Source organism: Peromyscus californicus, unplaced genomic scaffold, assembly GCF_007827085.1.
Source record: "Peromyscus californicus insignis strain IS unplaced genomic scaffold, ASM782708v3 Scaffold_2__1_contigs__length_46816999, whole genome shotgun sequence".
NCBI classification, from domain to species: domain Eukaryota; kingdom Metazoa; phylum Chordata; class Mammalia; order Rodentia; family Cricetidae; genus Peromyscus; species Peromyscus californicus.
Genome location: NW_026294540.1, coordinates 46,217,548 through 46,231,625, shown reverse-complemented (window position 1 = coordinate 46,231,625; position 14,078 = coordinate 46,217,548). Strand labels below are relative to the sequence as shown.

General features: G+C 55.5%; 2 protein-coding genes across 5 annotated transcripts; both read right to left on the bottom strand.

The window, feature by feature from the left end:
- Positions 1-374: 374 nt before the first annotated feature.
- On the bottom strand, positions 375-3,994 carry Tgfbr3l (transforming growth factor beta receptor 3 like). The gene is given in 5 exon segments (XM_052754708.1): positions 375-1,339; positions 1,425-1,539; positions 2,034-2,168; positions 2,171-2,568; positions 3,686-3,994. Coding segments are annotated over 5 exon segments (1,311 nt in total). The 5' UTR covers positions 3,909-3,994; the 3' UTR covers positions 375-899.
- Positions 3,995-4,098: 104 nt separating this feature from the next.
- Positions 4,099-13,389, bottom strand: Map2k7 (mitogen-activated protein kinase kinase 7). 4 transcript variants are annotated; one of them, XM_052754685.1, is made up of 13 exons: positions 13,162-13,389; positions 11,415-11,462; positions 8,531-8,672; positions 8,358-8,424; positions 8,128-8,241; positions 7,914-8,033; positions 7,674-7,781; positions 7,403-7,582; positions 7,234-7,314; positions 7,006-7,148; positions 6,446-6,491; positions 6,210-6,340; positions 4,099-4,350 (listed from the first exon to the last, which is right to left on the bottom strand). In XM_052754685.1, the coding sequence occupies exons 1-13, from the start codon at positions 13,283-13,285 to the stop codon at positions 4,242-4,244; spliced, it is 1,413 nt and encodes a 470-aa protein (XP_052610645.1). In that variant the 5' UTR covers positions 13,286-13,389; the 3' UTR covers positions 4,099-4,241. The 4 variants fall into 4 exon arrangements, with proteins under 4 accessions (XP_052610645.1, XP_052610646.1, XP_052610647.1 ...); XM_052754686.1 differs by lacking the exon at positions 11,415-11,462 and having other exon boundaries at positions 13,162-13,384; XM_052754687.1 differs by having other exon boundaries at positions 4,168-6,340; positions 13,162-13,384.
- Positions 13,390-14,078: the final 689 nt, after the last annotated feature.

Genomic DNA, 14,078 nt, shown 5'->3' with positions numbered 1-14,078 from the left:
CACTGGTAAACTAAACCTGGAAGTTGTATTATTGCTTAAGTGCAGAGGAGGGGGGAGTTTTGGTAGGAAGGATTCAAGAGACCTGAAAGAAGGCAGGTCTGGGGATGGGTGAGCTGCGGTGTTGGAGTGGAGAAAGAAAGCAGGACTTAATTTAAACTTAAGCTGGCCAGGGTGGGTGTAATTTTCTGTTCCAGGCAAATGGCCCCTGACTCTCCCTGGGTATATGTGTTCATGGGGGTTGGAGTCGAGCCCCTCCAATCTGTCTTTCCCAGCCACGAATCTTCCAAGTTCTGGTTCCCAGGCACAGCATGGAGCTCCCTTTCCTGCGCTCCCCGCCACCCCGTGCTTGGGAGCTCATTAACTCCACTAGAAGCTAGCAGGCAGGTAAGAAATTTATTTTGAACCAGGTGAGTACGGATAAGGTGAGAGGGAGGAGAGATGTGCATGAGTCCTTCCAGAGGGTTCTGAATCCATGGCTGGATGCATCACAGGACCTCACTGAATTGTGCCATCTCTAGAGAGGATGTGGCAGAGACTCACCAGGTCACATTTTCCCAGCAGGCATTGGCTTCCTCCATCAATCTATGCACCTGTGTGAGACTAGGAACTATGTCTAAATCCCTAACATTTACCTGGTGCCTGTTCAAATCTTAAGAACCCCATTTCTTCACTGCTGGTGACCCCATCCCCCAAATTCCATTTCCAGCTTTACCTTTGACAAGTCACTTAACCTCATAAAAGTGCCTCATTTTTTTAAATCTCTAATGGACATTATAAAAGTAGCCGCCTGAAGGTTGTTCAAAAAATTAATAAACATACAAGCTACTTGGAGCCCAATGGGTAAACTCTATGAAGGATCCTTACCACCACCTCCTTCGCACCTTGTACTTACCTGCCTACTAGGGCCTCTGGATCTGGGGGCCGCCGGGTGAAGCTCTAGGAGGCTGGCCGGGGGCTGGAGGTGCTGAAAGAAGCAGCTGCCTAGAATAAGGGTTGCCTGTGCACTGCGCCAGGGTAAGCGCGACCTCTGGTGGGAGCTGCTGCAGAGGGCCAGATCCAAGAAAGTTCAGCATGATGGGGCACATAGAGGGAGGGGGGCTGACGTGGGGGAGGTATGGAGGATAGGCTTTCTGGACCTGTGGAAATAGGTATTGAGTTCTGGCGGGACAGAAGTCGGTACCTGAGTGTGCGCAGACGAGACCGAGCCCAGCGGCCAGCGCAGCACCCAGCACGAATGCGGCCAACACCAAGGCCACCACTGGTGCGGGCTCCAGGGCTGCAGCGGCTGGAGCGGGCGGCTCTGGACGCACGGCCCTGCCGGAAAGGCTCTTAGACGGCCCTATGGGGATGTGTGCGAGGCTGAGACCAGGCCCTGGACCTAGTTGTGTTTTCCACCCGAGTTCCAGGGCCGCTTGTGAGCTTACTAGGGGGTGGACGAGGTACTGTGACCACGATGGGCTGCGTCAGAGTGTGCAGGTGGGGGCTGTCGGTACCAAGGCTCTCACCTCTGCCCGCGCATGCCTCATCTTGAGGCAGACGCTGGGTTGGGAGGGAAGAAACCAGACATCAGGTTCCCCAGAGCTCCTAAAATGGACTTAAACTTCCAGCTTTCCACTAGAGCTAAGAGTTCACAGGACTCCTGGACCCAACCCCTAAACAGAGAAGTGGTTTCAGCCCTAGAACACCCAATATGCCAGCCTCTAGGTCCCAAGTGAGACACCCAAATCAGTTTGGACGTGTCACAGTTTTCTGCATCCAGTCTTCCAGCCCTAAAAGAACTTTAGATTCCCACCCAAGGATCCCAGAGCCTAATGCTCTGCATTTCCTGTCTCCTGGAGAGTCCTTGTGCAGGTAGATCCATGAGGGGTAGCTCTGCACCCAGTACCCATCCTAAGAGGAACCCAGACCATAAAGCACTCTGCTTCCCAGGCCTCTAAACCTGGTAGAGTTCTTCCCTCCGCTGCCAGAGACGCTTGTGGCTAGCTACAGAGACTCTTCCGAGGGTACTCGGATTACTGCTTCTACAAGCGCACCTGCGACAGCGATGGTGGGGTAAGAGGCGTCGGTGTCTGGTGGAGAGCTCAGTGGCGGTGGCTGCGACGGCAGCGGCTTATCTGGCAGTGCAGGAACTGCACTGAGGCGTTGAATACCGGGCGCAAGCGGAAGGGAAGCTGAAGCGTGTGGGGCGAGCAGCATCCGGATGTGGAGGTGGTGAGAAGTTGGCAGAGGCGTCAGCAGGGCAGCCCCCACGTAGAAGCACCAGAGCAGGCCCCAGGGCCGGGCGTGAGGAAGGTGTTACTGAGCAGCGATGCAGGGCCAGGTCCCATCTCGGTGAAGGACAGGCCAAGGCTGCCTGAGGAACCAAGGCGCCATCAAGGTCGACCGGTCCCCATTTATTCCCACCCACCCTTGGTGTTTCAGGCGCCCGCACCTGCACAAACACATGGCTGTCGGCCGGAACCTCCAGTGGCCCAGTGCGGTAAGGGAATGAATCTTCTGTGTCTGAAAAATCCAGACTGAAAAGGGGTCTGCGCAGCCAGGGGCCAGGCGCCCCAGGGAATGGGGGTGCTGGAATGGAGCACAGAGTAAGGAGGACGCATTTCTTCTAGGGGAAGGCCTCCACCTCCAGCCCTTGCCTCTCTTGGAAAAGGGACACATTACAGATGGTCTTTTTACCCTTGCTCAGCTGTGTGCCAAACTCTCTCCAAGTTAATACTATGCACGCCTAATGACATCACTGCCTAGTAGTAAGAACGCCTAATGACATCACTGCCTAGTAGTCAAAACCTGCACAAAGCCGTGCTCCCTTTTCTGACCTCTTTTACCACCTGCAGACTAGGGAAAGGGATTTGGGGATACACTCGGTTGACCAGTGTTGGTGGAGTTCAGCTGGGCAAGATCAAGACAGGTCTGCCCCATCTAGGTTGCTCTAAGTCTTTTTTTTTTTTTTTAAAGTTTTATTTATTAATTATGTATACAGTGCTCTGTCTGCGTGTATCACTGCAGGCCATAAGAGGGCACCAGATCTCATTATAGATGGTTGTGAGCCACCATGTGGTTGCTGGGAATTGAACTCAGGACCTTTGGAAGAGCAGCCAGTGTTCTTAACCTCTGAGCCATCTCCCCAGCCCTGCTCTAAGTCTTAGAGCAAGAGTCTTAGTCTTAAAGTCTAAGAGACCCATTATGACCTACTGGCCACTAAGGGGAGGTAGGGTGCTAACATCTGTTGTGGTCAAGAGGGCGCCCTCCCTAGAAGGCAGAGCCGTGGTCCAGACAGGCGACTGGAATGGGAATTTCTGTTCAACAGAGATCCAAGGCCCCAAATAAAGGACAGTGCCAACAGGTGATGGCGGATGACCTCTTATTTTGTGCTCATCCAGGCTTGCGCTTATGTGCACTCACTAAAACGTCTATACAGGCAATGACTCCTGCCAAGTGGCAGTTTAGCGGGGGGTTTTCTCAGAACGACTGGATCTGCACACCTGCTCCCATCCACAGTCCTTGCCATCACTAGGTTGTTGAGAACTTTGAGGAAACCGGCAGAGGGGCTAGCTTGGGGAAAAGCATGAGGATGGCAACCCGGCGCCCCCCAACACATCCAGGTGCAAAACTAAGTTGAGAAGGAAGAGCAGGGAAGTGGAACATGGTGCCCCCGCCCCCTGTGCCAGCTACCACAGCTACATACCAAGTGGTTCATTGAGCACAGTGGCAGTCCCAGGGAGGAGGGCCAGGAGCAGGAGTTTAGTGCCCACCATGGTGGCCTGTCCAGGTTGGAATGCTCCAGGCCAGCAGCAGGCACCTGGCTGGGCTGTACTTAGCCCTGTAGGTATGGGTAGGCAGCCCTGGCCTTGGTGAGTCTGCCACCCTGGGAAACAGGGAGCGGGGGTGGAGGATACAGGGGCTAACATCAGAGCCCATGCTCAAGGCCTGCATGGGTAAGGGCTTTCTTGATGTGCTGAAATTTCGAGAGGAAGGGGGCCCCTCACAAAGCAGCTTGATACCCCAAGTCACTCCAAACACCTCCTGCCCAGCTCTCCCACCCTCCCCCCAGCCCCTTCCCCGATCTCTATAAACTCTACCAGGCTTAGGACAACACACTCAGAAGAAAAGGAAGGGTTTTATTCTCAAGCGTCTAAGGATTTACAAACAAGGATATTTTGTTTTAAAAAGGGAGGGGGCAACACTGGCGGCCTGAGGAGGAGTCCACAGGCCAGAGGGTAGGACCAGGCCACTCCAGGTCCCTACCTGCCCGACACCCACTCTGCCTGGGCCAGAGGGATGGCTGGTGACAAAGGGAAGGACTTGGGAGACGTGGGGAAGTGAGAGACTCCCCCAGGCTCCCACTTAACACTGGAGGGGGTTGGACACAGACAGACAGACAGACAGACAGAGACACACACAGAAAATAAAGTTAAATAAAAATAAAACCATGCGGCCCAGTCTTGGGCCTGTGCTGGCCCAGGGACCAGCCAAGAGACCTAACTACCCATGAAGGCTGCCCATGCTGGTGGCTAGCCTCAGAATGGTAAGGTTGGGGGGGGGGGGCAGGCTTGTTATTCTACCCCTACTTCACTCTACCTCCCCAACATGAGGGGTAAGGAGAGAGGGTGCCCTGCCCCAGGCAGAGAAGATGACTTCGACTTCTATTGCGATTGAAACATGCGGCATTGTGTAATATGCTGATGAATGAAGTCAATAGGATAGTTAGGAGCCACAGTGTCGCCTAAGCCTACAGTGGCATCAGCTACATCCAGCAAGGTTTCTCAGCTTTGGTGCTGGGTTTTGTTTGTGGTTTTAAAGTATTTTTTTGTTTTGTTCTGTTATATTGTTCTCTTGACCACTTGATTTGCATGCATCACCAACAAAAAGGAAACATACCCCACCCTGTCCTGGCCATTGCAGGACAATGGGACAGACACCTGGCCCAGTCCAGGCCACAAGCTGGGTTGGAGCTAGCCAGCTCTAGGTGAGCTAAGGGACGCTCAGGGGCACAATGGGAGTAAGTCACTTCACATACCAGAACCCTGACCTCCCTTGCACTCAAGCCTGTCCATCTTGTCCCTGACACACATGCTCAGACCTCCACATCTACTCCCTTAACCCTCAATCCCTGCCTTCTTTGGAACCCCTCTTTGCACCTCGGCCTCACTCCTGTCGCTGACTCCCTCCAGTTCCCTCCCTGCTACCTGCTTCTCCACCGCACCCCTCACACACTTTTCCTAAAGGCCATCTGTGTGGCTGAGGCCCCTGGTCTCCCTCTGTACCACCTGAGCTCTTCTACTCAACCCCAAGCTGTAACCAGTCCCCAGTCCCACGTGAGGATCCCCTAATTGAGCCTGGTCTCTCTAGGCCAGAACTAACAAAGAGCAGCAAGCAGTCCAACCCCCCAAATGCCTGAGGGCAATGGAGAGGAGGGGGCCCACCACCAGCAGCTGAACATTACTTTGGTAAAAGTTTCTGAAGGTACCAACACACCCTATGAGGACAAGCCCCCCACCCCACCCCACCAAGTACAATAAAATACAATAAACTCCAAAAAGGACCCCCTGAGATCAAAGAGAGAGAGAGACAGACAGACACGGAGACAGCAACCCATTTGGCCGCAGTCACAATGCCCACAAAGCTATCCTGGGACAAGGACTTGAGGAGGCCTGGGTGGACCTGGGGCTTCCACTGAGGGGTAGGAGTGGCTGGACCCAGGCTTAGGCTAGGAGAGAGGCAGAGGCTGGGAGGGAGACAGGAAACCAGAAAGGGACAGAGGTAGAGAGGGAGGGAAGGGAGGGAGAGATGGAGAAGAGCAAGCATGTGAGAAGGTAGAGGGACAGACACCTGGGAGTTTGGGGGAAAGGGACAGGAGCTTTCTCTCTGCCCCGAGGGGCCACCCCAGCACAGAGGTTATGATTGAATAAATAGCGAGTCTGCTCATGGCCTGCTGTCTTCCGTTCACAGTGTCTGTCGGGGTGGGGTGGGGTTCGCGTAGCTGGCTGACCCCAGAGTGGGAAAAATTAGGGACCAGCATGCCCGTCTGTCCACAGCTGGTGGGTAGGGAGTCAGAGGTGGATGGGTACCCCCTACTTTCTGTCCTCAGCCCTTGGCAGCTGTCCAGGTCCCAGGTCCCCTGATGGGCAGCTGGATTGGCCAGGTGGGAAAGGGGGGCCTGTGGCCATGCCCCTGGGCCCCTGTGGGGCTGGCCGCTGCCATGAGGCTACCTGAAGAAGGGCAGGTGGTGTTGGCTCAGGACTCCACTAGTCCTTGGAGACTCGGTCTTTGCCATGACGTCCTTGAACCAGGACGCCACATCCACCTCGAGTGTCTCATAGTGCTTGATGAAGCTGTGTTCCTGTAGGCCCAAGAGTTAGCTTAGGATGAGGAGTCAGCCCTCCTGGTCCTTCAACCAAGGCCGGAAGGACTCACATGTGGCGGGAATTGGGGGCTAGGTACTCACAAGTAGCTTATTATACTTTGGTCTCTTCCTGTGATCTTTAGTAAGGCTGGATGAAGAGCAGGGAGAGAAGAGAAATGAGAGTCAAGGAGGTGGACCCGATTGTGGCTGGATGCGCTTCTGTGCTCAGGCCCTCCCCAGTGAAAAAGGGGTCTTCCACATCAGCCAGAAGCAGCTGCTCACAGCCAGGCTCCACCAGGCTGGGGACCCACAAAGTCTCCTGGCCCAGGGTAGCATGGTGAAGACCCAGCTGGGGAGCTGGAACCAGAATGTGAGGTTCACACAAGAGAAAGTTAAGACTCAAGTGTGGTCTTCCTGGATAACCTCCATGGCAAAGGCCCAGGTCACCACACCAGACACCCACAGGACCAGCTGTCCCCTTAGGGCAGGTCCAAACCCAGAAAGTGATTCCAAAGGCTCCAGCATTAGCTCCTATCTACAGCCTCAAGCCACAGGCCTACCTGGAGCTATGCCCACCTCATCCCTTCCCCCTCCCCAGCCCTCCCCAGCACATCCCAGAGTAGAGGAGTAGGAGAAAGGACAGGCAGAGTGGGAGTGCTCACCAGTCTTTGACGAATGACTGGAAGTCCCCTGAGAAGCCCATGTGACCAGGCAGGAGTGGGGGCTCTTCCTGTAGGACTTTGGTGAGGACCTCAAAGTCCGTCTTGCAGTTCTTGTAGGGAAACTGTCCCGTTGCCAGCTCCACCTGGGAGGGTGACAGGCATTGCTGGAGCAGCAGGTGAAGGATCCCTGCTCTCCCACCAAGCCTCAGAACAGAAGCCCCAACACACCAATGATATGCCCAGGCTCCACACATCGGCTCGGATGTCGTAGTCAGGCTTGGTGGGGTCTGGAGGGTCAATGCGCTCAGGCTGCAAGGAGGGAGAGGAAGAGGATATACCCTGAAGGCCGGGCCGGCCCACCCAGTCCCTGTGTCAGGTCCAGCAGGGCCCCACTCACAGCCATGTAGGCAGCACAGCCAGCACTCCGTGTTTTGGCCTTAGAGTCAACAAGGCGGCCACTGATGCCAAAGTCACAGAGCTTGATCTGCCCCCGCTCGTCGAGCAGGATGTTGGAGGGTTTGACATCACGATGGATGACACCATGCTTCTCCTTTAGATAGTACAGCGCTTTCACAATCTGTAGGACAGACAGGTTCAAGGACCTGTCACGGGAGGACAGAATCCAGGGCACCCACCTAGCCCACACAAGACCAGATTTAGCCACTCACCGCCACAGTCATCTTGCCCAAGATCCGCTCTGGAATGGGGCCCTGCATCCGTTTCTTCAGCTTCTCTGCACACGTGCCCATGAGCTCCATGGCAATGAAGACGTCTGTCTGTAGAGGGAGGGCGGCACGCAGGGCTTGGGGCAGCCATGCTTCCCTCCCCACCCTAACCACACTCTGGTACCTGGGGACGTGTGGGACCCTACGGGGCAGAAGTCCTGGCCCCGCATGCGGGGTGCTCACATTGGTGATGAAGGTGCCAAAGCACTGAACAATGTAGGGGCAGTCGTGGCTCTTGAGCACCACATCCAGGTCCATCAGGATGCGCTTGTTCTCCTCCTTGTTCCCCGAGCGCCGCATTTGCTGCAAGGAGGGACAGCCAGGAGGGGAGCTTCAAGTGCTGCGCAGGCTGCAAGGGCACAGGGGACATCCTGGAACTGGGGTGTGGAAGGCTCACCTTGACAGCAATGATGTGGCCTGTCTTCCGGAAGCGCATCTTCCACACCTGACCACAGGTACCGCTGCCCATCTCTCCCAGGTTCTCCAAGTCATTGATTTCTGCCTGATATCGCTGGGTGGAGAGCAAGGCAGCTGGAGGGTCCCCAGAGCCTCTGCTCCTGTCACCCACCACCTCTAGCCTGCCTGGGTCCTGTCACAGCCCCCAGGGTGCCTATAGGGAGGTAGTACCTGGCCCCCGATGGTCAGGTACCCTGTCTGCTTCATGATCTCCTGCAGCTTCTGGTCAATCTCGATGCTGAAGGACAAAACAGGAGCTGACCACAAGGGTCCCACTGACATCCCCCACCTCCCTAGGACCAGCACAAGGAGGGCCCTGTGCTAGCCCTGCTCCACCAGCTTACCTCTCCATACTGCGGGGTGTGAACAAGGTTGATGGGAGCCCCAGCATGTGGCGGGGCCGGGTGGGGGGTGTAGGGTGCTGTGGGGAGCTCTCCGAGGATGGTGAGCGGCTGCCCCCATCGTTGGCCAGTGGGAGCTGCAGGGCTGGCGGGTTAAAAACCAGGGGCATGAAAGGAGTTAGCATCTAGCTGGTGACAAAAGGTTTAGAGTTCTCATCTCCTCTCGTATCCCTTCGGCCATGCTGGCACAGCCCCCTGCTCTGCTGGCTGGGGCCTCCTTCCCCACCCCCTGGGGCATCTTCAGAATGCTGTCTCTGCCCCTCCAATCTGAAAGGAGATTGGATGGGTTGGTGGGAGAGGGGTGGCCCCAGAGACTGAGGGTTTGTCCTCAAGTGCATACTGCAGAGAAATGGTGTATGTGTGGGGACTCTCTGCCAGGAACTTCCCCCACCAGTGCCAGGAAGCAGGCCCAGGGCCACAGTGCTCACATGGGAACCACATGAGGACAGAATGCCCACCAGGGCTGGCTTGGAACCTGGTCTGGCCAATATTGCACTGTGGACGAACAAGAGCCAACAGCTATGGAACTCTGGTTTCAGGCTGTCTTGCCCCAGATTCCACTCCTAGGTCAGGGGGTCCACCTTCTGGCCAGCTGGCTCATCTGTGCATCTCCCAGCCAGGCCTGCAGAGCTGGGACCAAGGGAGCAGGAACAGAACCCCAGGCCAAGCCTGAGCTCTTGGGAAGAGGGTGATGGGGATCTAGGTGGCAAAGCTCTTTCCAGGGGCTGGCTGGGTTGGGCAGGGGGGAAGACGCTGGGCCAGGGAGGGGAGTTTGGTACTTCCCAATGGCCTGCATGCGGATGGCTCGGGCATGCTACAGGCAGGCGGCGGGCAGGCAGCAGGCACCCCAGGATGGGCGGGCGGTGTTAAGATGTGGGGGGACAGGAGAAAGACAGAAAAAGAGCCAAGACTTGGGACCCAGGTGCCCAGAGGTGTTGCAGAGGCAGCCAGAGAGGATATGGTTTCTTAGAGAGCTAGGGGGTCTCTGGCCTAGTGAAAGGGGCCGTGAGCTCCCTTTGGCTTCTAGAAGTATCTGCCTTCCATGAACTTCTCAATTGTCAGGGCCCTAGTTCCCTGGAAGGATTACTAGCTCAGCTCAGGGCATCAGCAATAAGCATCCTTCAAACATCACTTCCCAGGTGGCCTGGAGCCTGCCACTTCCTTTCTTTTTTCTTTGGTTTTTCGAGACAGGGTTTTTTCTCTGTGTAACAGCTCTGGCTATCCTGGAACTCCCTCTGTAGACCAGGCTGGTCTCGAACTCATAGAGAGGCTGGCTCTGCCTCTCGAGTGCTGCATTAAAAGTCTGCTACTTTCTAACACACTTCTCTACATCCTTAACTTTACTACTTCTTTTTCCCACAATCAACCTAATGGCTTTTGGTGACTTGGGCCCAGAGATTAATTAGCAGAGACCAATGGGCTTTAACTGCTGATATCCAGGTCCTTTTCTAGCCTTGGTGGTTAGGACCCCAGCTGCATCCAGACTCTCTAGGAACTGTCCACAGCTCACCTCCACGGGTACCTGTGATCCTTCTTAATCTGGTACCTCAGCTCTCTGGGGTGAGGACCATACCTCTACCCTCTCCACACCCTACCAGCCCCTTTACCAACACAGACCGAGAGCCCTCTTGAGTTGCCTCAGACCCATGGAAAAGGCTGCTGGTCCCACTCTCTGAAGCATGGATTTGATGGGGGCTAGAGTGGAAAGGGGAGAGAAACATACACAGGCCCGAGAACAGAGGCTAGAGGGGTTTTAGAGCCACATGGCAGGCCTGGAGAGTACAGTGAGTATAGGACAGTGAGGAAGGAAGAAGTGAGGATGAATGAGTGACAGAAAGTAAGACAGACCATGGGGACACGTGCCCACTATTCAGGCGACCAGCCCAACATGCATACGCTCATGTGCATGTATACAACATGTACACACATGCACACCAAAATCATGGAATACACATAAACGTGTGCGGCGTGCACGCGCACACACACACACACACAAACACACACACATACACACACTGGGAATAGGGCCAGCCCTCCATCCTTCTACACACACATCCATGTACACACACAAGCTGGGGACACACTACCACCAACACTCAGCTTTCTTCATCTCTGCCAACAGAGGTGCTCTTTCTCTTACATACAAGACGCTGCACACCTAGGAACCAGCATAGCTGAACTGCCTAGCACAGGGTCCTTATGTGTGCATGGTGGTGGTGGGGGGCATCTTGCTTTCCCCAACTTTCTGGGACACTTTGTTCAAATCCAGTATCCTCCATAGGCTTTCCTTGAGTGACCCTGTGCGGAGTCCCTCAGCCTACTAGACTATTCTACAGGATCAGGAACGTGCTTAGTTTCCACCGATGGACCCCTTATTGCAACCTCAGCCCCACAGGACAGGAGCTTGGTCTGTTTTATTTACTGCTACATTCCTGGTCCTAAGAGCAGACACAGTACACAAGTAATGCCACTCACTCACTCCACAGTTGAGATAGACTGAATAGGAAAAGTGCACCTGCCTCTACCCACCCTGTGTGCCCACCTAGCAGACCCCCACTTATCAGGGGGGCCCATTCATCCTCTGGGGATTCCAAACTAAGCCAAAGAGGACATGAGAAGGCTAGAGGACACAGAGAAAGTACAGTCAGGCTCACACTGCCATGTGAAGGGAGAGACCATGAGAATGAAGAGACAGAACACACACACACACACACACACACACACACACACACACAGCATGGGGTAGGGATGGATGGCATTCTGCAGCAGGGGCAGCGGTTAGGTCAATGTGCAGATATGCAAGCAGCAATGATAAAAAGGCTGGTACCTGCTCGCTGGGACGGGGCAGGAGCAGGGCTTAGAGTGATCACAATAACTGGATGGGGAAAGGAAGAAAAAAAAACACCACGATAAATCACAACAGAAATAACTGATTTGTCCAACAGAAAAGAAATCAAATCATAATGAAGAGGAGGGGAGGCGCAAGGCACCAAACTGCAGAGATGGGTAGAAACTGACAGAGATGGGAGGGTGGGAGGAAGGCATGGAGCTGACAGACACAGACACCTGCGGGGGGCTCCTTGGGGCCTGCCAGCCACCAGCCTTACCAGGTCTCACTCTGTTCTAGGGACAGACACCTCTTAGGGTACCTAGGACCCCATGCCCAACCCTGACTCATCCACACTGGGGCTGGGAAAGACGGCTCTGCACAGTCCAGCAGGGGCCCTCCAAGGCTTGGCCCAGCATCTGGTCCCAGACAGAATCCAATGAAAAGAATCCCCACCTCTGGGTATCTCCAGGCCCTGGAAGAAACTCCCCAGGAAGGAAAACTGGCAGACTCAGACCAGAAGAGGGAAGGATGGAGGGAACCCTGAAGAGGGATTCAGGGGGGGAAGATCAGGCTGTGAAGGTTAGGCCAGGTGACCAGGGAGTGGACAGAATTCTCAGCTATGGGAGACTACCTTTCCCCTTTTACCAGGGTGACCCACAGACAACTATAATAATATACTCCAAAGATTATATCACAGAGAGTATAAAGAAGGCATTCTGCTGGATAAAGAGGGATACAGAAAGGGTTGGCAAGGCACTGATCACAGGGTTGGTGAGGAGGGAGCAAAGTCAAATTTCTTCCGGCAGAGAGGACTTGGGGACGGGGTATGTGGGGTACAACAAGGACGCTAACTGTGGTCATGATGGTGACAAGTCGGGTCTGTGTACAGGAAGAAAGGGGAACGGCTGTTGGCACAGGACATGTCAGGGAGGCAGGCCCAGAGATGGGAGAGTCAGGAAGGAGGTGTGTGTCTGCTGGGTAGGACGAGATACATTCACACTGGCCACAGGTGTCTGTAGGACCAGCACTCACTTCAGCCCAGGAGACAAAAGCTGCCAGGCTGTGTCTCCAGAGGGTCAGACACACTAAGACAGCAACATTGAAGTGAGCTGGTCACAGAGGTATGAGGTGTCCCTGTACGAAGGAGGCAGTCAGCTGAGCCCAATAACAGGCCCTTCCAGGCTTAGGAGAAGGGGGCATCAGATATGACCAGAGAAATCAAATGGAAGACTCCTCTATTCAAAACAGGATTAGGTGTAAATGAGGGCTAAGTAACCTAAGTGGGCAGATGGGTATGCATGTGTGTGCTTTCTGCTAGGGGAGGGGACCTCTTGACAGTCACAGAAACGGCAGGAGTGGAACCGCTGGGTCAAAAGAGATACAAGTGTTTGCAGTGTTAAAGACTCGGCTGTGGTCTCAGCAGCTTCGGGTCTGACAGCCTGCCTGGTGCAGGTGACAAGGCACTGGGGTCGCACCACAGGGTGAGGGGACCCAGCCGCTAAGCTCCCATGTCCCACTGATGTGAACCCTAGGATCGCGGTACGTGCGGGGAGGAAGTCGTCCTGGAGACTGCCCACCCGACTCCCAGGTCACCGTGACCCTCTCTCTGCAAGCTGACAGCGGTAGGGAGTAGAGGGGAGGAGAGCGGGCGCCCCGGAAGCGGGGGCGGGATCTGCCTGGTGGGCGGGGCCTCCCACCGCGCGCCCCGCCCCGCCCGCCCCCTCCCCCACGCCGCCGTGCTTACTGGGCCTGGGCCGCTGGGGGCTGATATCCAGGTTGAGGTCGATCCTCCTCCGGGCCTCGCGGTTCTCCTGCTTCAGCTTGGCTTCCAGGCGGGACAGCTTTTGCTCCAGGGAGGACGCCGCCATCTTCCCCGCCGCCGCTGCCGCCGCTCGCCGCCAGGCCGCCCGTCAGTCCGGGGCAGACAAACACCGCACTGCGCCTGCGCCTCAATGACCCCGCCGAGCCGCCGTCCTGCCCTGCCCAGCCCAACCCAGCGCGTGCCTGCCTTGCCTCGAGTGGTTAGCGCCGCGCGTGCGCACTGTATCCCAGTCGGGCACTGACGCCACCTAGAGCTCCAGGCTGGCAGTGTGCATTGTCATCGCCCACCGCTACCCCGCGCAGTGCGCATGCGTGAATGTCCCCAGCTTTTCTGGAGAGAGGCGCGGTTCAAAAACCACGATTTTCTCTCTTTTTTTTATAAAGCGGAAGGCGGGCAAGACGGCACGCATTCATGCAGAAGGGGAGACCGGCCGCGCGCGCAGCTTTTACTGCGCATGCTCGCGGCTATTCCCGGACTCTTCTTCGCACCGTGCCTCGGTTAACTTCCTGTGAGCTCTTCCCAGCCCTGGTCCTCCCTGGCATCCGCGTCTTCACAGAACCTTCCTCACTCATCCTGACTGGTTCTTCATTAGGACCTGTTATGCTTAATTGTGGCCTGACCTCCCGCTCTCACGGTGAAGTCGCCTCCTCACCATAATTAGGCACCCGTGGGAATCCCTTTCCTTTTCAGCCAGTATAGAGTAGATTAAGGCCTGATAGGAGGAGAGGGAATCCAGAGTCTGCAATTCCTGAGCTCGGTGTCAGAATCAAGGGTAAGGCCAGACTTCCTGGCCGTGCCTACCTGGGACCTTAAGATGCCCAATCCCCATCTCTTCGCCC

Excerpts from the sequence above, each read along its gene's own strand:
- Map2k7 (XM_052754685.1), bottom strand. The coding sequence starts at position 13,285 with ATGGCGGCGTCCTCCCTGGAGCAAAAGCTGTCCCGCCTGGAAGCCAAG. Across the intron at positions 11,463-13,161 it reads CCCCCAGCGGCCCAGGCCCA|TTATTGTGATCACTCTAAGC; the intron begins GTAAGCACGGCG and ends TTCCCCATCCAG. Across the intron at positions 4,351-6,209 it reads CACCACCTGCCCTTCTTCAG|TGTTAAGTGGGAGCCTGGGG; the intron begins GTAGCCTCATGG and ends AACCCCCTCCAG.